General features: G+C 31.6%; 5 protein-coding genes across 8 annotated transcripts; 2 read left to right on the top strand and 3 right to left on the bottom strand.

Annotated features, from left to right (window-relative positions):
- The first annotated feature begins 1738 nt into the window (after window positions 1-1738).
- Window positions 1739-4398, top strand: LOC117165736 (uncharacterized). Its single transcript, XM_033349083.2, has 4 exons — window positions 1739-1981; window positions 2130-2363; window positions 2449-2609; window positions 2842-4398. The coding sequence occupies exons 1-4, from the start codon at window positions 1739-1741 to the stop codon at window positions 3458-3460; spliced, it is 1257 nt and encodes a 418-aa protein (XP_033204974.1). The 3' UTR covers window positions 3461-4398.
- On the bottom strand, window positions 3508-5977 carry Lipt1 (Lipoyltransferase 1). Of its 2 annotated transcripts, none has more exons than XM_033349087.2 (4): window positions 5399-5977; window positions 4864-4971; window positions 4425-4638; window positions 3508-4363 (listed from the first exon to the last, which is right to left on the bottom strand). In XM_033349087.2, exons 1-4 carry the CDS (start codon window positions 5975-5977, stop codon window positions 4014-4016), a joined length of 1251 nt encoding a protein of 416 aa, XP_033204978.1. In that variant the 3' UTR covers window positions 3508-4013. The 2 variants fall into 2 exon arrangements, with proteins under 2 accessions (XP_033204978.1, XP_033204979.1); XM_033349088.2 differs by having other exon boundaries at window positions 5411-5977.
- A 215-nt stretch (window positions 5978-6192) lies between these two features.
- LOC117165738 (uncharacterized) lies at window positions 6193-7244 on the bottom strand. Its single transcript, XM_076617378.1, has 2 exons — window positions 7102-7244; window positions 6193-6823 (listed from the first exon to the last, which is right to left on the bottom strand). The coding sequence occupies exon 2, from the start codon at window positions 6343-6345 to the stop codon at window positions 6193-6195; it is 153 nt and encodes a 50-aa protein (XP_076473493.1). The 5' UTR covers window positions 6346-6823; window positions 7102-7244.
- Window positions 7245-7903: 659 nt separating this feature from the next.
- On the top strand, window positions 7904-11785 carry LOC117165731 (prolyl endopeptidase). Its single transcript, XM_033349074.2, has 13 exons — window positions 7904-8111; window positions 8186-8299; window positions 8516-8739; window positions 8800-8987; window positions 9067-9292; window positions 9432-9591; window positions 9674-9874; window positions 9993-10175; window positions 10276-10389; window positions 10455-10603; window positions 10673-10885; window positions 10967-11291; window positions 11359-11785. The coding sequence occupies exons 1-13, from the start codon at window positions 7983-7985 to the stop codon at window positions 11422-11424; spliced, it is 2292 nt and encodes a 763-aa protein (XP_033204965.1). The 5' UTR covers window positions 7904-7982; the 3' UTR covers window positions 11425-11785.
- Window positions 8321-19538, bottom strand: Hydr1 (abhydrolase domain containing Hydr1). Of its 3 annotated transcripts, none has more exons than XR_013058059.1 (10): window positions 19219-19538; window positions 15145-15314; window positions 14553-14763; window positions 13813-13925; window positions 13370-13607; window positions 13101-13266; window positions 12865-12981; window positions 9396-9475; window positions 9078-9279; window positions 8321-9006 (listed from the first exon to the last, which is right to left on the bottom strand). XR_013058059.1 is itself a non-coding variant. In XM_033349081.2 (7 exons), the coding sequence occupies exons 1-7, from the start codon at window positions 19450-19452 to the stop codon at window positions 12803-12805; spliced, it is 1311 nt and encodes a 436-aa protein (XP_033204972.1). In that variant the 5' UTR covers window positions 19453-19538; the 3' UTR covers window positions 12411-12802. The 3 variants fall into 3 exon arrangements, 1 of the variants encoding a protein (XP_033204972.1); XR_013058060.1 differs by lacking the exon at window positions 19219-19538 and adding an exon at window positions 17894-18041; XM_033349081.2 differs by lacking the exons at window positions 8321-9006; window positions 9078-9279; window positions 9396-9475 and having other exon boundaries at window positions 12411-12981.
- Between the last annotated feature and the right edge of the window lie 40 nt (window positions 19539-19578).

The following is a 19578-nucleotide window of genomic DNA, read 5'->3' as shown; positions in this document are numbered from 1 at the left end:
AACCGGTAGATGACCGTGATTTTTAGTCCATTCCGAGTGATTTTGAGCAGCATAGAGTCATAGGTACATCGATGAAAAATCGACTTCAGGTAAAAACGTAATTACGCCGATAAATGCGGCGTGGTCGGTAAAGGTGAGGCAGCTGCAGTGCCATACCGTATGCTTGTCATGGCGGCATGGAGGACGAGCAATGAAAATGGCCGGAAGATGCAAGGGGCAGTGGGGAGGGATGGTAAGGCCGAATAGAAGGCAGCGGTCCACGCGTTCTCAGCAGCCTATCCTAGATTTATTTCCGTGGATGTTGCGCAATAAACGCTACACTGTTAGCTCACTGAATGCTACCCCTCGTTTAACTTCGAAGAGATGCCAAGGGCTAGTGAGTAACATGTTAATTGTCATCGGCTGCCATTCTTTTCATCGCATAAAGGAGCGCGATTATGTTCGCCATGTATATGCGCTGTAATGTAATTTCTCGCTGTCAATGTAATGGAGACTTAGTCATCCTTGTATTATATTAATGCACCTCTTTAACGCTATCCACGTTTTGGCGTTCACATGGAAACGCTTTCCACACGGGGAATTTCGAATGAAAGAAGGCGCACGGAATTTTTACGGAAGGTTTTTATCGGTTTTCAAGAATCAGTAAATGAAAATAAAGAGGTACAACAAGTAGTTTACAGTACGCTTTCACTGTATCGATCATGAGAAAGCAACTCTATAAGAAAAACTAAATCACGTTTTAATTGTGTTTTCAAGTATGTCTCAGACTGAGGAACTTTATTTTTCTAAAAACTTGGTAATATAAATCTTATTATTTGACATTGCTTGGTTTCATCGTTATTATTTTTTTATTCATACTCAGATATGTCTATTAATAAACATACATACATCAAACTTATATCCTTATTAAAGCAAAAAGTTATTCAATCTTGATATCTTATTTAAATACATGCATGAATTCCATATGTTTTCACAGGAGAGTATTCTACGGTGTAGACAATAAAATCTGCGTTTTAATCACTGAATTAGCTACATTGCGAATATCAATTTGAAGAAACTTATTGAAGTTATCATTTTAATAACAAGAAATTTTAGAAAATTATTTTTTTATTTCTAACAATAAAATTATAACAAGCTCAAAATTTGGAGGACCATATGATATGAATATTTCTTTTACTGATTACCATCCGTTTCTGATACGCCGTTGTTTCTGCCTATGAACGTATCAGTTAGATTAAAATATGTAATACAAAATGATGAATAATGCCTGATAAATAACATCTTACTTTTCATCGTACTCTTCTTTCACCCTTCGTTTAAGGAATAAAATTTCCAGTTGCTCCAATAGTTCTCAACATGAATAGAAAATAGTTCTCAACGTTTCAGTAATAAGGAAAAACATTAGGTAATAAATAATTGTATTCAGCTACTTTTTATTTCAAATTGCTTCATATGTTTTTCATTGCGGAAAACACATTGTTTCTGTCAAAAAAAATAATGGGAACGGTAAGAAAATTGAGACAATACGATGACGTATCTCAATCGTTAACACATTTATCCACGATATCCATCCAGTCATGTTGCAAGATAAGATTACATTGGCGGGGCAATCACGAGCCACAAGAAAACGCAATAATCTCTATCAGAAGTGAATTTGCTGTACTATTACTTCGAAAATCATTAGTTGCGGTATAAGTTTAACGAATTTTCGTGAAATCTATCGTTTACTTTTATTACCATGACCCATGGTATCGCCGTCTATTTAACCATTTCACTTATTTCGATGTTTTCCGCTTGCGGGACGACAGTTTTGACGCGACAATGCTCGTCGTTTTGCGTGTGTGACACTTGGTATGGTTTGGAGCGCGCTTCTTGTGTGGGCCGCCATCTTTACAGTATACATACAGGTGCACCGAACAACGTGCAAGCACTCGACTTATCGGATAATGTGATATCACTTTTAAGTAACTTCGAGTTAGCGGTATGTTTGAATTTATTAAATTATTTTTCTTTGTTTGTAATTATATGCAACTGAGTATAAATTTTATTGAAGCAAATTCTGATAATAATTTCACTAAAATATTGTGAATTTGTGCGCATAGTAAGTGAGAAATTGTTCATTACTTTAGGATGTTGGAATGACGAGATTAAAATACCTTAATCTTTCTGAGAATGCAATCAGTGAAATCGGCCTAAATGCTTTCGATGGCCTTACGAATTTAACGATCTTGGATTTATCGAAAAATAGACTCCATGATATTTCAGATGAAGTCTTTGAAAGAAACAGAAATCTACGAATCTTAATACTATCGAAAAATAATTTCAATTCGCATGTACCGAAATTACGATCCTCTTCGTTAATGGTATTACCATATGTATATCTGTGAAAAAATTATTATCTTCGATAAAAATTTCATTTTTAATAAGGTGAAGTAAATTTCGATGCAGGAACTAAGTTTGGATTCATGTCAGATTAGTCATTTACCTCCAGATACGTTCAATGGACTCACGCACGTTCGTCGTCTCGATCTTTCAAATAATTTGATGATTCAGATGAGTACCATCGTCGTGCAAACATTGCATGTTTTGAACAAATTATCGTTAGAAGGGTACGATGAACAAAGCACATAAAATTAATATATGTATATCACGTTATTTTATTAACATAATTGTTTCGAATAAGAATTTAACTTTTACTCTTAAAACTTCATTACATTTTATTTGTTATCAATAATATTCACTTCTCAACATCTCGAATAATTGACATATCTTACCTTGTGTAGATATGTCAGAATTGTTCAAAAAACATAAACAAAATTTTCATTTTTTCATTCTTTCCAGAAATCCATGGTCTTGCAATAAAATTATGTTTGAGTTACAAACATATCTCAATGCTAAGAGCATCGAATTCAACGAAGTTTGCGGTAAGAAAATTAACGTAAAAAAATTCGAGAAAATGATTAATCTTCCCACAAAATCACGTAGTTATCATCATTTGGCAAATGCGAGTATGCTTTTTGATGAAACTAAATCGGTAACGGAATATAATGTTTCGAATACACTGAAGGATAAAAATCTGTCAACATGTGAACAAATGATAAACCAAATGCATGTTGTCGATTATAAATCTGTAGTATATTGGTTTCTTCTTCTTGGTTTTATACTTGGTATTTCAAGTGGAGTATTCATTTCTTATATTTGGTTGTCGAGGATGTGTTTGTGTAACCGAAGATACAGGTATCACGAACAATTTAACGACGAATTAATAACCTCCCAACGACTGTCTTTGCTGGATTCGTATTTACAAGGACTCATAAGTAGCGATAGAAGTTTGATAGAATCTTGTCCAGGTACCCCGCCACCTCAATATCGTGATGTTATGCTACGACCTAACCTCTATCCACCAAGAGAATCGAATTTAAATAACAATGGTAACGGATATGGAGAAATGTATACATAATCTCAGAAGGTAACTTATTGTTGTAGTATGACAGGGAAAAGTAAAAATGCACATCACTACATTATTTATTCAGCATTGAAGCTTTAATTTTTGTTACATTACATATTTTTCATAGAATATTTTTTATATATGTTTGTTGTTATGCATCGTACATTAACGATTACATCATTGACCAATAACTAATAATTAGATTAATAGTAAAATTATTTACGAAAAAAGAAAACTGGATGAAAAATTTAGTAAATTAATTGTCGATAACTAATCATTAATGGCTACACGTATATATATATCTTTGTTAACAACATTTATTAACAAGAACAAACACGACTTATACGTGCATATAACAATAATGCAAAAATATAAAATCAATAGCTACATAACTAAAAGCGCATTTTTTATCATTTATATTACAATATAAGAAGAATTATAGGAGTAAAACTATATACAGTTCAGACTTATGCTAATAATGCGAGTTATCGTACAATAATTCGGTTCTCGTTTTGAACACAACGACAATTTAAGTACAATCATTGTTATTGTTCGATGGGTTTAATCATTGCGTGGCAATCATATTACTTTTATCCACATTTTGATTAGTACTTAGCGTAACAGTCTTGCAACCGATCGCGGTTATTATATTTTCCATTACTCCATGATCGTATCTCGTACCACGTAGATTAGTTATTACGCTCACGTCTTGACTAAAATCTTTCGATACCAAATTAGCTGGCAGCTTCATCTTGATTTCCTCAATGATGCCGTTTTGTATTTCTAGCGCCAAATTAAATTGATGGACTTTGTTGTCTTCAGTAGGTACATCTACAACGCGTGTTACCGTGAATTTCGGTGTTTTACCATAATTCCATTCCCAGGAACGAAATTCGCTTATTAATTTGTCCAATCCTGAAAATAATAATTAAAAAATATTAGACAAAGAATTATACCTTTTTTAATATTTATATACCTGGAAACCAGTCCTCGGTAGGATTGATATATTGAAATCCTTTTTGACGCTGAATGAGATCCTGTCCACCATCATCAAGAACAAGAGCTTTAGTGCGAAGATATTCCCAGCCTATTGCAGTAATGAGTTTGTCCATTCGGATATGAGAATTTATATCAATTAAATTTTTTATTGAAGATCGTATGGATGCAGTAGCATTTGTTTCTATACCATCCTGTAATACATACAAATAAACATATAAAAATATCAAATAAACATATTTTTTGAAATTTAAAATTATAAAAAAATTAAATTCTGTTTTTATATTCAGCAACTAGAAAGATTACATTTGAAAAAAGTATAAAAATTCTGTCATATTGTATTTTGAAGAAAGTAATTAGATCTTTTAATAGTGATTATAAATAATATCTATCTTGCAACATAATTGAAAATAATTTACCTTCTTCTTCTCGAGCGCTAAGCTTAAAGCTGTTTTGTTTACATTGACCAATAGGGTGCAGTGATGATATGCATTAGGCCGTCCTAATTTCGCTGCAGTACCAGATATCTGCGTTTTAAAATAGTTAAGGATATATAGGTAAATTTTTGCAAAGCGCAAAGCTTTGCTCTTATGTAGGTTGTTCCAACTGGGTTTTTAATGTTACTTCGTACAAAATAAAGAAAAGTCTGTTAGTGTTTTTCTCGAGAATATTCTACTTTTATAAAATGAATATAAATTCTTAAATAAATCGTTACACGCTATTAAAATTTTAGAATATACAACTGAGGATTCTGCAATATAAAACGTCACATACATATACACATGTCCCTTAAAGTTTTATAATAATTTTACAATTATTTTATATATATTTATTATTATTTTATAATTAACTTCGTTCCAGCAAATTAAACACCGACTAATGTAATCATTGAAAATGTAATTTTGGAACACCCTGAATAAAAAAATATATATGTAAGTATTTTTAATACATTACATGAAAGGATACTTTGTACTTCTCTTCGACAACGATGTCCTCGCGTTTATTAACCTCGGCTTCTACACCCCATTCCCGATACAAAGCTCTGGTAATGATGTCCAGATTATATCTTCGATTATACCGTTCCCGTGGCGTGAAGAAGGACAAATTCAAATTACCATGATCATGATAGACAGTGCCACCACCACTGTTACGTCGGACCAGAACTATACCGCGTTTTTCAGCCAGTTGAGTGTTGTGCTCAATCCATGGATTTTGATGTCGTCCTATTACTACACACGGGTCGTTACGCCATAGGAGTAATACGTGGTGATTCGTAAAATTATAGTTGTTATAGAGCCAATGTTCTAACGCTAAATTGGTGAACACATCTGTGGCTTGCGATATGAATACTGACTTCGTAATCGAATCATTAGCATCATTCTGCTTGTCGTTAAAGCTCGTTGAGTATTTACACATGTGATACAAATTGGGGGTGATATTGTATTGGGGTTTCCGTTTGATAATGATCATAAATCTGTTTATCAGAGACATTTTCCTTTCGTTGTGCACGTGTAAGTAGAATTTATTTTTCATACACACGCAAAATCACTGCCTATTTTTTTTATGTCACGATGAATCGAACGATAGGTACGTATGTCAGCACTGATATGAAAATCGTACTCCTTGGAAACGTTGTACGTGAAATCAGTCTTTAATTACTAAATTTGCGAGACTTCCTTTAACACCTCTGTTTTTGTAACGAAATCAGCCTTGACAATGTTTAATATTTTTGTCCGTAGATAGCACCCTTACTGACAAAATCTCGAAAAGTTAGATTGAATGGCTGTTATAGAAATTAGGTAATCGTGAAGGGCAATTGTTTGATGCAACCACTTCCACGTTTGATCCAGGGAGTTAATACGGTATCGGATACCTAAACAGTCTCGGCAGTCCTTTTGCATTCCTCCGTGTGCTGACAGTTTGGAAAGTATTCAAATTATCCGCAGCGAACGGTATACGGTGACTAGGGCGACCTCTTCCTCTCTATCGATGCGTAAATTCCGTCCAAGATAGAATCGCTGGTTCTTGTAACGTTACTACACTTGAGAATAAATTGCACGCAATTACGAATCGGAGCTAAAATTCACTGATGCACTCTCCGATTCACTGTGAATACTCTAGCGGGAGATTTTAATGTTATATAAACTCCTACTATAGTTGAAGAAAGTAGTGGGAGGTCTTTAAACCTCCATGCGGGAGGTTATCGAAGTTCACAGCACAAAGTACAGGCAGTACAGCTGACCTGCTCATGATAACACGTCACAAATGTATATATCTTCTTCTTCGTAATCGACTCTCTCCCACGAAGTTTCAGACTCGTAAATAGTACCATGCATATCCTTCCGTATTCTCCTTAATTTTTTCATATAAATATATTTGCTAAAAATTGTATTCTGTGTGAATTTTATTTATTGTAATATTGTCTGTTATTAGATTAAATAAAAAAATGTTAATAATGGAAAATTAATTTGTTATCAATTTTAAACTATGCTATTCCGTTTAAAGGTTATAAGTAATTACATTATATTTGGAAAAATAGTATCAGATTTTGTAAAAATATTTATATTACATGTATTTTTTTCAGTATTTTTAAATAACAAATATGGATAAAATAAAAATAAAGTTTATGTAAAATAGAGCATTAAAAATGTATATACCTCTTATTTTTTTATCTGTATAAACATTTGTCTTTATTGTACGATACTGTGCTTCGTATTTATATCCTAGTAACAGCTAAGTAATACTGTATGGTATTGGAAGAAGTAATTAAGGCCAATTTGATAAGAATATATCCCCTACTCTTCCGTATCATGCGTTCACACTACTATTGCATTTATAACTATGCTGATAAATGACATTTTTAATTACTCCGATACAAATTTTTTATCCTTATTGGCCCTTACCATACACACAACTGATCGCAGTTTGTCAGTTTTTTTTCAAATGTGTTTTATATCAACTGTCACGTGATTTTTATCTAATATTGTACGAATTGTCTTTAACCGCGCTCGTTAAAATGAAAGCTGATCATAATTTAATTTTGACTGGAACGTTTCATGTAGAAATCGCATACGTGAAATACGATTTCGTGAAGAACAAGATAAGATTTGTATTTTTTTAAGAAAAGCAGATACGACGAGCGCTTTATGCGTAATTATAATTTGCTATATTTAAACGAGTAACTTATATGTATTATCGAATTTGTTGAAGATACAATAAAAATATTTAATATTTATATTTTAATAATGTATAATTTTGCAATAGTAATGGTTTTAGCTAAACAAATAATTTACTACCCTTTATTTATAATATATATATATATATAAAGGATATAAATCTTTTTAAGACATTTATCAGAGTTTATTCAGAAAAGTAACAATTTTTGTACAATATATATATATATATATATATATATATATCACTTATAGATTAATAGAATTTTGATTGTATTGGTGACTATTTTAATGTGTAATATTACAAAAAAGCATTTAGTTTATATTTCACAAAAAGTATGTGTTAAGTAAGAAAAATACGTATTATGGCTATGTTCTTAATTGCAAACATATCGACGAAAATTTGCTCACGTAAAATTCAAACTGGTATTTACAAGAATTTGCTTAGTAAGCGCCCACAATTTATTTGCGCATCGGCTTTTTCGACTGTGAAAGTAAGATTTTGTAGTAACATAATTGTCAGCGATACTGCCAAAATTTCAATTATATTATTTTCAAAAATATCTAGGTGCTGGACCCTACGATACGAAAACACATAGAAAATCAAAAAATAATGGAGAAATTGCAATATCCTGAAGCGTATCGCGATGAAACCATTGTCGATAATTATCATGGTGTCGAGGTTAGAATAAGAAAAAAGATAATCTTTTTAAATGAAGTTTATACGTAAATATGTTTATAAATAACATTTCTTTGATGATAGAAACAGTTTATCTTAATAAACTAATAGTAGTACGAGATATATTTCTACTTTTTAGTTAAACATAATGATAAATTTTATTCAAAATAGAAATTAAAAACAATATAAAACATGAGACTTTATCATTCTTATTACCAGGTTCAAGATTCATATAGATGGTTAGAAGATCCTGATTCTGAAAAGACTAAAGCATTTGTTGATGCTCAGAATGCTGTTACCATACCATATTTAGCTTCATGCAAAGCACGTCAAGATATTCATGATCGATTAAAACAATTATGGGATTTTCCAAAATATTCATGTCCTGCTAGATATGGAAATAAGTATTATTTCTATAAAAATACTGGCTTACAAAACCAAAGGTAATAATAGTAAATATTAATCTATGTTTGATTATTACACATGAATATTTCTTTTTCCAGTGTTCTGTATGTACAAGATACATTGGATAGTGAACCTAGAATATTCTTAGATCCAAATACTTTGTCAGAAGATGGTACCATTGCGATTACTAGTAGTAAATTTAGCGAAGATGGTAGCATATATGCATATGGTTTGTCTATTAGTGGATCTGACTGGTGTACAATCCACTTCATGAATACAGAAACTGGTACAATTTGCATTTTTATCTGTAAAAAGAATTTATAATTACATGGCTCGTAGTCTCAATGCTTAAATAATACATATAGGTGAAAAATACCCAGAAATTTTGGAAAAAGTAAAATTTTCTCCAATAACATGGACTCACGACAATCGTGGAATCTTTTATGGTTGTTACCCAGATCAAAAAGGTAAAACCGATGGTTCAGAAACAGAAGGTAATCGAGATCAAAAGCTATGCTATCATATTGTTGGTACACCTCAGTCAGAAGATGTCATTGTAGTTGAATTTCCTGAAGAACCTTTATGGAGGATGTGAGTGATACATTATGTATGTGTTTTAACAAAGTTGATTAATTGTAAATACGTATGATTGCATCCTATGTGTTTCATGCAAACATATTTGATTAAATATTACCTAACACACTTGTTGCATATATTTCTCTGTCTTTAGAGGCGCACAAGTTTCTGATTGTGGAAAATGGTTAATTGTTACACCTGTGAAAGATTGTAGAGATAATTTAGTTTACTTTACGGAATTGAAACCAGAGAAGAAAATAGCAGAAAAGTTACAATTAACCCAAGTAGTTGACAAACTTGAAGCTGATTATGAAGTTAGTGATAATAGTAGCATGAATATTTATTCTTTTAGTTTTAATATTTTTTTTACTACTTAACCTTTTCTTTCCTAATTAGTATGTAACAAACGATGATACCAAGGCAATATTTCGGACAAATAAAAACGCGCCGAATTACAAATTAATAGCTATAGATTTATTGGATTATAAGCAAGAAAAATGGGTTGATCTTTTACCAGAACATCCTGATAATGTATTAGATTGGGCATGTGCAGTTGACGGTGATAAATTTGTAGCTTGTTATATTGCAGATGTTAAGGTAACCATGAATTAATATTACTCAAAACAAATACAAAAAATTGTAACATTGCGATGGAAAAATTTAAACAAAGTAAAAATGAAGTTATGATGTCATTAATCTTGTTTGTTTTTTGTAGAATATTTTACAATTACACAGTTTAACAAGTGGTGAAAAACTTAGAATATTTCCGCTTGATGTTGGTACAATAGTTAATTTTGCGGGACAAAAAAAATATTCCGAAATATTTTATCAATTCAAATCATTTCTAGTTCCTGGTATTATATACAGAGTTGATTTGAAAAATGAAGAAGAACCACAAGTTAGTATTAACTTCACAAATAATAGTGATATTACTAGGAACGTAACTTTAAAGAAAATTAAAAAGAATTGTATGTGTATATATATAAATGTATTTATAGGTACTACGCGAAATTAAAGTAAAAAATTTTGATCCAAGTTTGTACAAGACTAGTCAAATATTTTATACAAGCAAAGATGGTACAAAGATTCCAATGTTTATAGTAATGAAACATGTAAGTATTGTTTAAATTCATTAAATTTATACTAAACAAAGTACAATAATGGATCTTTTATTTAGGATGCAGTTTTGGATGGTTCCATGCCAGCTTTATTATATGGCTACGGAGGCTTTAATGTTAGCATTCAACCGACGTTTAGCGTTACAAAGCTGGTGTTTGTTCAGCATTTAAATGGAGTACTTGCCGTGGCAAATATTCGTGGTGGCGGGTAAGTTGAGTAAGCAACGACGTTAGTTGAATGTGTTTCTAATATATAATATTTTATTATGTATTTTAGTGAATATGGAGAAAAATGGCATAATGGGGGACGATTTTTTAACAAACAAAATGTATTTGATGATTTCCAAGCCGCTGCTGAATATTTGGTTGAAAAAGGATATACCACTTCTTCGAAACTAAGTATTTTAGGTGCCAGTAATGGAGGTTTATTAGTTGCTGCATGCGTAAATCAAAGACCTGATCTGTTTGGTGCTGCAATTGCTCAAGTTGGGTAAGTCGATATGCTAATTCTATTAAAAAATGTTGATCTTCTATTTTATCTTATATTTTATGTTTTACATTTATCGTACAGGGTAATGGATATGTTACGTTTCCATAAATTTACCATTGGTGTTGCCTGGGTATCTGATTACGGTAGTTCGGATGACCCAAAACATTTTGAAAATCTTTTAAAATATTCCCCGTTGCATAATGTGAGAATCCCGGAGAATGGACAGTATCCCGCAACATTATTATTAACTGCCGATCACGATGATCGAGTAGTACCATTACACAGTCTAAAACTTATCGCCACTCTGCAGTGTACATTGGGAAAATTACCACAACAAACAAATCCTTTACTAATTAAAATAGAGACTAAAGCCGGACATGGTGGTGGAAAACCGACTATGAAAGTGGTTAGTATTAACATATAATAATTAACTGATCATGCATGCATAATTAACATTGTATTTTTCATTTCAGATCGAAGAGAGTACAGACATTTTAGCATTTATTGTGAAGTCATTGAACTTAGAATTTAAATTGTAACATATATCGAGAATATTAACATTCTTATATTTGATACTAAGTACAGGTCTTTTAACACAATTCTGTCTATGGATCAAATCCTTTGTATTTTATCCTTCTTTGATTGCTGTGTTACTAATGTGGATATAATATGTTAGTAGGGAGAAAAAAAAATGAAAAACTTACTTTGTTCCTAACAGTTAATTGGACAGAATTAATTTTAATACATTCGAAAACATTATTGCTATACAATGGGAAGTGTTTTTACATTATGACCGTTCATATTACGAAATAATATTTCGAAATATTCTAGAATGCTTTTTAGCAAATTATTTTATAGTAAAAATCTTTTTTGTATCAAATAAAAAATTTATGTAATTTACTATAGCCTACCTCTCCCATTTAATGTAACAAAATACATTTTCTAATTCACGTTACTAACTTCTAGGATTAAGTGATAATATTGATCAAATTCTATATAATGTGATTTTTTATTTTTATTAAATATTGAATAACAAGAAGATTTTATTGATAAAATATATTATTGAACTTTTACGTTTTACGTACATTTAACATTAAAAAATTAGGAAAAATAATATAGGATATCTTATTTTTTTACAATATTTGTTTATAAAGTTTATAACAGAAACTATATATAAAATTTAACAACATACATTAACAATATGTTTGTCTCTAACTGCTATAATAGTATCACAATTCATAATATGTAGTCCTTAAATGTGGATTTATGCGTTTTTAATATTATTAAATTTATTAATCAAATTTCAACATTAGCTCTTGGAAATAGAGTGTTAATATAACGAATATGTTTGTTTGTACTTTCCAGATTAATTTGTTCAGGAACTTTTATTTATTATAATCTTGTGCGAAATATTTGTAATGAACGAAATAAATTATTGAATGATACATTACAAAACTATTTCAAACGACTTAAATTGTTTATATTCTTTAATTTGAAGCAAATTTGCCCGAATACAAAGCAAATATATAAAACTAAAGTGTCATTTATTTTGAAAATAAGATATGCATAACAAAAGTTCATATTAAACACTTAGTATATTAAAAATAAATATAACATTACTAGCAAAAACGAATATGTGCATTTTATTTTTATACATTGTTCTATGTGCTTGTAAAAAATTATATCTATATATATTATGTTATTAACTAATATTTCGTAGGTCGTTCATGAAAATCTTTTTAGTATAAAAGCGGAGGAAAGTCAATAGTTCTTAGTACTATTTACATCGCATGTGCAATACCCTGAATATGATTAATTATGGCACGTGATAGATTTAACGCAATGCCTGAACGCAAATATTAATGTTTAGATTTGAATGCATTGATATATAATTTGTAAGTTCATTTAATTTCCATATCACATTTGACAATCGAAACCAGTAGTGAACAGAGCGGTGAAGAATTGTGAAAACAGTTTACCCATGTATTGTTCTTCTTTTACTGGCCACATACCCTCCATGAAACCAATGTGACCGCCGCGGGATGTTACAACAACAGCTACATTTTTAGTTTCTGATATTTCTTTTACTGGTATGGCTAAACGAAAAAAAAGATATTAAAAAAGGTTATTATCATAAATAAATTATCTTAAATAAATAATATAAAAAATAAGCACGACTAATGTAATCATTTGGTGACTTAAAATAATAAGTTACCTTGAAATGGTTGAAATGGGTCGTCTGCAGCGCTGAGACACAATAACGGCACGTCAATCAAATGTAATTTGTCATGTATGGTTGCATTGGAATAGTATTCCTCTACATTTTTGTAACCGAATTGTTTCACCGTAAAATGTGAATCAAACTCTCTCAATGTTTGACTCTGATCACATAAAGAAAGAAAACACAGTTTAAAAATAATAACATTAATTTTAAATAAATTTTAAAAGTAAATATTTTATAGTAATTCTAGTAGACAAGCTTACTTTAAGAATAGTGTCAATGTCAACGTCGAACATTCCGGTTTCCGAAGAATAGTGTAAACGCCGTAAATTCTTACGAAGTGTGCTGGCCAAATACTTATTTAACATCAAATTAAAATAATTCTCTTCCGTACTTTTCGTTGCAGCGAATACGTTCCATGGCACGGATATCAAGAATCCCCCTTTTAGTTTTCCTTTTGCCATTACTCCTTGTCGTGCTAAATAATTACCTAAAATTAATCTGAAAAAATACATGCATAACAAAAGAAATTATTATTATATCGCTACTGATACTGTCATAATATATTAATTACATCTCTTATGTGCCTTCTGTGTATAGATACGAAGACGATGAACAAACAAATGATTTACACACACACATATACACACATATATATGACACTTATACAACTGTTTTGCATATAAGGAAAAGATTTTCTCATTACCCTCCCATCGAGATTCCTGTCGCTCCCAGGGGCACATGAGGGTGAATCTTCTTCACGTATTCGATAACCTCTGATAAATCGTCACTATTTGCAGCGCAATACATTCGTGGAGTCTGAAATTGTACAATTATTTGATTAAACTTCCATTCCAATTTCCAAGAAAGAAGGATAAGTAGACTGAACGTGTAGAATTGAAACAACTCGAGAACAATAAGATAAAATACCATTGACTTTGTTCTCAATGCATTTTCATTCATTCATCAATTTGATAGAGTTGTACATATACAGGGTGATCGGTAACTGGTGGTACAAGCGGAAAGGGGGTGATTCTACGCGAAAAAAGAAGTCGAAAATGTAGAATAAAAATTTTTCGTTTGAGGCTTTGTTTTCGAGAAAATCGACTTTGAATTTTCGCTCGGTACGCGTGCGGTACGTTATAACGGATCTCACTGTAGATCGTTGTCTCGATGGAAAAATTAAGAAAAAAAGAAAAAAAAGTTTTATTCTATATTTTCGACTTCTTTTTTCGCGTCGATTCACCCCCTTTCCGCTTGCACCACCAGTTACCAACCACCCTGTATATATATATATATATATATATATATATATATTTAGTAATATGTACATGTATATAATACATATTACTAAATATAAATTACTAAAACAGACAAGTTAATAAAGGAATATGATAGAAAGATCGATACATATTTTTTATACAAAATTTATATATGTTCCTATACCTTTAATTCTACGCCTCCTAATCCCCTGTTGTTGAAGATTACGCATCGTATCCCAACTTTTTTTGCGGACGAGACAAGGCACTTGATATATTCTGCTTGACTTGCGCCGGTGAGTCCTGGCAGAATAATCACGATGGGCGAAGTAACGGAACATCCCTGTTCCGCCCAATCCAGAGCCACTTCACCCCCATCCGACAAGGTCAGAATCTCTCTGTGAGACAATTGATTAATTAGATCGAAAGCAAACGAGTCTGGTAATTAGCTTGTAATCGTGCACTTCAAGACAAGAGCGGTCATTAATCTTTGCTTGTACCATGCCACAATAAGTTCTTCTGACGTAAGAAAAAAAGTATACATTACTTAGGATAATTAATATTCTGGTATAAAAATGCTAGTATTTGAATCAACAATTTAATACAAAAATAATTTGATTAACAATTAACATCTTTGATTTTTATATTTCAATTCCAGTCAGATAATTTTCCTTATTTTCAATTGTAAGCTTCCTTTATTGCACTATTTTTTTTCTCTTCTCATATGGGAATTGATTTTGTACAAAAGTGGGAATAACGTTAGACGTAAACTTACCAACCTTTTATAGTGAATAGGTGGCAAGATTCGCGATCTAAGAAGGCTTGCTATAATGGTTTGTGCCCTGGATTCGAAACACCATAGGGTTGGCCAAAACTTGTTCCTCACTAGAGATACGTGCTCTTCTAGAAATGATCGGAATGGTCCATTCGCACATACCAGCATAGGCGTCTGAAAGTCATTTAAAAGGCTTGCTATTTTTTTCATCAACTTATTGGTCGCAATGAGCGGTCTGATCAACGAACATTAGAGCTGAGCAGCTGCAGGGGATTGAAGATAATTTATAAGTACCAAAGAAATTGAAAGAATATATTTATTCATGATAACTTTTTGTTGCTTGACTGCTGTAATCACCTTTCAATTATTATGTACTATTACTGGAAAATATTTTTTGATATATTAATTTAATAACGAATTACAAATTCTTTGTAGATATAAACTTAGGAAACATTCGATTATTGTATGAAAATGGGGAGCCAAGTGTTGTAAATTATGAAGATAGAGAAACGATTCTATTTCTTGAAATTAAAATTTTAGACTTGCTAAATATAGAAATGGATAATGCGAGTGAAAGAGAAAGAGGGACTGAGGGTCGGGAACATTCGACAAATATTAAAGAGTCACAACAAGCTGCAAACTTTAACTCAAAAAATTTTTATTTTTGATTTGTGGTCGATGAAACTTTTACCAACACATTTGTTACATGTTTCTGACTAAAATGACATCAGACACAATATAATTTAGCGTATATTTGCTTATTTAATAAACGATAACTAAATATATATCAGTAAGTAAATATAATTGAGATTATATCATGTTTGGTCTTATTTTCATCAGAAAGATTTCTTAAATACATTAGTAAAAGTTTCATTAAAAGAAAGTCAAAAATAAAAATGTTTTACTTTTGAATTAGTACCTAAATACATTGTCTCAACGATATCTGATACTGGATCATATTACATTACTCGATTGCGGCGGGCCATCGAGCCTCTGGCTAGGTTAGGGGGCCCAGGTCTCGCACCCCCCTCCCCCCCATTTCTCCGCTCGTAGTAGGGATGACGACTGTGCAATTATGCACAGGGTCTGTTTGTACGATTATCGGATGTTTCCTGTAATTATTCATAAGTTTTTATGAACGAATAAAATGTTTATTTCACGAGTAGCGTTTCTTGTACTGTATGTACATGAGTCATCAAAAAAATTTAAAGAGAAGTAGATTAATTATCATCGGTATCATCATTCATAAAGAACTTTCTGTGATAGTGGATATAAAATAGATAAAGACTATAATTTGTATCAGTTTTTGGAAAAAAATATTTATATATTCTCAGATGATTTGATGTTACATATATGGTGAGTTGATGTTACGTAAGCCATAAACACAATTTTCATTTCCATAAAAAGAAATCGATTAATATACATATATAACATAGACTTGAACTAGTACATAGTACATTTATGTAAGTTATTTAAATTCTATGTTTTGCTACATGTACATTTTGCATTTATGCATTTAACTCGGAACCCGCGCTTGCAGTACATTGAGTATGTACTGTGAGAATGGCAACAGTGTAGCATGAGGCTTACTACTCCAATCAAATGTTGTGAACCAACTATGAGCTGTCGAATACTGATAGTAAATCTGTGATTTAAAGATACGTTCGTGTTCTTATTGTTCTAACATAAATAACTTCTATTGTTCTCCGACTAGTTCGAACGCAGTTCACAACAATTGTGGCATTTGAATGTGATTTTGAATAAAAATTACATTGCAATTACATTTCAGATAAGCTAAATTCTGTTATTAAAAAATTGAGCTACATATGCAAACAAAATCGCGTTCACTTGCGTGTTTCGAAGTTTCGGGAGCTCGCAGGAACATGAAATCGTTGAGTGAAAATTTGCCAGGTTCGCTTTTTCAGCGATCGTCCTCTCCTTATTGCGATGTTAAATTTAAAGTCCTTCGTCGATAACCAAACTACTCTGTGTTCTCACTTAATTATACTTCTAATAACAGCTAATAAATGGCTTACGACATTTGATTGTAGTAGGAAGCGTATATGTTACATTGTGACCGCTTCAATATTCTCGCGAGCGCCGATCCTGAGTTAAATGAATAACCTACCCTGTACGTATAGAAAGTTTACGTTATTGAAGTACGATAACTTAAATTCACAAAAGTAAGATTTCTTCCATTGTTCTGTTTATATTGATGCAAAATTGTACGTTAATGTATGGAAATACATTGTCCGTTTCCATTTACACTTTAACCACAAAAAAACCACATATGCTCCTTGCATGTGTTTGCAGCAAGTGTAACATAATCTCTCCGCCAGGTTCTGTAAATACTTTAAGATCACTATATATTCCACGTCTTTAGATCGAATGAAAAAAGGAGAGAAAGGTAAAATCAACCAATATACTGTCCTGAGAAGATATTCTGCACATCGATTTTTTTCCCTGACGAACATTCTTTTTCATGATGAATAATTTTTTAAATTTCACTGTTTTTGTCTGCTTTCTTGCCACATTCAGATTTGTATTTTGTATTCTTTAGTTTCTGATCACGCTAGAAACTCACTACTAGATATATATTTACTGCTTTCAATAAATCGTAAAAACAGATTTAATGTTTATCTATGTATGTAGATAATAATTGAGCACGTGAATACAGAGATGTTTATGATTACCTAGTATTGTATTATTTTCAATTCGAGTAGTTGTTATTTAGCAAATACATACGATGTTACCTGTTCCGGTGTTGCGTGCGCTGCGCGCGCACACCGAATGCGCATACAATATGTTCAGTGCAAGTGCCTCGGAGTTTTTAAGGTCGAATTAATAGATGATACATCTCCTCGTGGCTCGTACGAACCATGAAGGGTGTGTGAGAGTTCCAAGTATTCGTAATCGAATCATATCGCGGAAGTCCTGATAATATATCGATATAAATTAATAAACTGATAAGAAAAAATTCTTTGACTTTGAAAATTTCTCGATAGATTAATCAAATGTGATTATCACGAAACTTTAATAACGTTGCAAAAGATCTATTTAGGTCGTACCATTAATAGATTAGACACGAAATATTAAATTAATATGAAATATACAGCAAATATCTTCTATTGTATATTGCAATTTTTAAGTAATTCATATCAAATAATATGAATTCTTCATCGTTATTTATAAACAAGTTGCTTATATATGATATTAGAGATATTAGACTTTCAGGGATGGATTATGTGTGGTTAAGGTTAATGTACTTTAAAATTATCAATGCGGTTATTGATGATTCAACTTTGTAGTTTTCCCTCATCATGAGCCACATCTCCGAGTAGCGATTATTTCTCCGTGAAAGTCTAAATAACTTTCGCTTACAATTAGCCTCAGAATGAATTTAATGTTTCAAGTTGTGTTGGCGAAGTTTATCTTTCTACAATAAATGGCGTTAATAGAATGAAGGCAGACACTATAGACGCGTGACTCTGGACTAAATGTGGTGCTGATTGAATTTAACGAAGGTTAAAAGTCTGCGGATAAATGCTATCCGCCGCGCCGTCGTGTATAATTCAATTGCAAATTTAGATTCAGTTCCAAAATATTCATACGTGGGAACTTGTTTACCTATTATTCAATTTTACTTTCAATCATGTACCAATTTCTGTATTATTCTTTTATATTATCGATATATATATATCGATTTATATTAATAACATTAAAAGTTTATATTAAAGTTATTATTTTAAAATTTTCTGTTATCTATCTTCTTTTAGAAAAACGTTTAATTTATAAATATAGTATCTTCTCTAGAAACATAAATAATATATCATTCATAATATTTAAATTATCATTTTATATCCCCATCATTTTTCTCTAAAATCCACAAGTACATTGGTATTACTGTCATAAAATCATATTAAGTGCCTGTACTCAATCGGTCAATTTATTAATGATTCATAATAAGGTATACTTCATTTTTTTCCATTGTTCTATTCGCGCGATTCATAACTAATAATTAATTTCCGGAAAAATGGTAACAAAATGAAACAGAAGGTGTATTTATCAAGTTACTCACTTTAACAACTTCAAAAAGATAATAAGCGCAGAATCCAACGCCCAGCAGCGCCCCGTAGTAGGTCGTCGGAATGTCGAGAAGTGGTCCGAATAAATTCAACATCGTGCACTTTATCGATATGTGCGACGTGCGACAGCTGCTGTCACTGGCGTGACGTGAACTCCAATGATTACCAAGACCGTTGACAATCTTTGCTCGCCGAATGCCGATAGCGAACAGCCGATTGCTAAGCATTAGGATGGACTCGGTTGACCACGCGCATGACGTTCGAATAATTGAACAGCCAACTACATATAGATGTATCTCACTAGACGACCAACCGGTACCGCTAGTCATACATCGACTATACAGAAACGTATA

Source organism: Bombus vancouverensis, chromosome 3, assembly GCF_051014615.1.
Source record: "Bombus vancouverensis nearcticus chromosome 3, iyBomVanc1_principal, whole genome shotgun sequence".
In the NCBI taxonomy this organism is placed as follows: Eukaryota; Metazoa; Arthropoda; class Insecta; order Hymenoptera; family Apidae; genus Bombus; species Bombus vancouverensis.
Note: the sequence above shows the minus strand (reverse complement) of the source record. Positions and strands in the feature narration are given on the sequence as shown.

What these genes read in the sequence shown, in the direction of transcription:
- Hydr1 (XM_033349081.2), bottom strand. Translation starts at nt 19,452, where the DNA reads ATGCTTAGCAATCGGCTGTTCGCTATCGGCATTCGGCGAGCAAAGATT. An exon ending in TAGGAGGCGTAGAATTAAAG is followed by an intron (nt 13,926 to 14,552) that starts GTATAGGAACAT and finishes GTACAATTTCAG; the next exon opens with ACTCCACGAATGTATTGCGC. An exon ending in CCCATTTCAACCATTTCAAG is followed by an intron (nt 12,982 to 13,100) that starts GTAACTTATTAT and finishes TTTTTCGTTTAG; the next exon opens with CCATACCAGTAAAAGAAATA.
- Lipt1 (XM_033349087.2), bottom strand. Translation starts at nt 5,977, where the DNA reads ATGAAAAATAAATTCTACTTACACGTGCACAACGAAAGGAAAATGTCT. An exon ending in AGTACAAAGTATCCTTTCAT is followed by an intron (nt 4,972 to 5,398) that starts GTAATGTATTAA and finishes TTTAAAACGCAG; the next exon opens with ATATCTGGTACTGCAGCGAA. An exon ending in TAGCGCTCGAGAAGAAGAAG is followed by an intron (nt 4,639 to 4,863) that starts GTAAATTATTTT and finishes TATGTATTACAG; the next exon opens with GATGGTATAGAAACAAATGC.
- LOC117165738 (XM_076617378.1), bottom strand. Translation starts at nt 6,345, where the DNA reads ATGCAAAAGGACTGCCGAGACTGTTTAGGTATCCGATACCGTATTAAC.
- LOC117165731 (XM_033349074.2), top strand. Translation starts at nt 7,983, where the DNA reads ATGGCTATGTTCTTAATTGCAAACATATCGACGAAAATTTGCTCACGT. An exon ending in ATAATTATCATGGTGTCGAG is followed by an intron (nt 8,300 to 8,515) that starts GTTAGAATAAGA and finishes TCTTATTACCAG; the next exon opens with GTTCAAGATTCATATAGATG. An exon ending in GAAGAACCTTTATGGAGGAT is followed by an intron (nt 9,293 to 9,431) that starts GTGAGTGATACA and finishes CTCTGTCTTTAG; the next exon opens with AGGCGCACAAGTTTCTGATT.
- LOC117165736 (XM_033349083.2), top strand. Translation starts at nt 1,739, where the DNA reads ATGACCCATGGTATCGCCGTCTATTTAACCATTTCACTTATTTCGATG. An exon ending in TAAGTAACTTCGAGTTAGCG is followed by an intron (nt 1,982 to 2,129) that starts GTATGTTTGAAT and finishes TCATTACTTTAG; the next exon opens with GATGTTGGAATGACGAGATT. An exon ending in AACAAATTATCGTTAGAAGG is followed by an intron (nt 2,610 to 2,841) that starts GTACGATGAACA and finishes CATTCTTTCCAG; the next exon opens with AAATCCATGGTCTTGCAATA.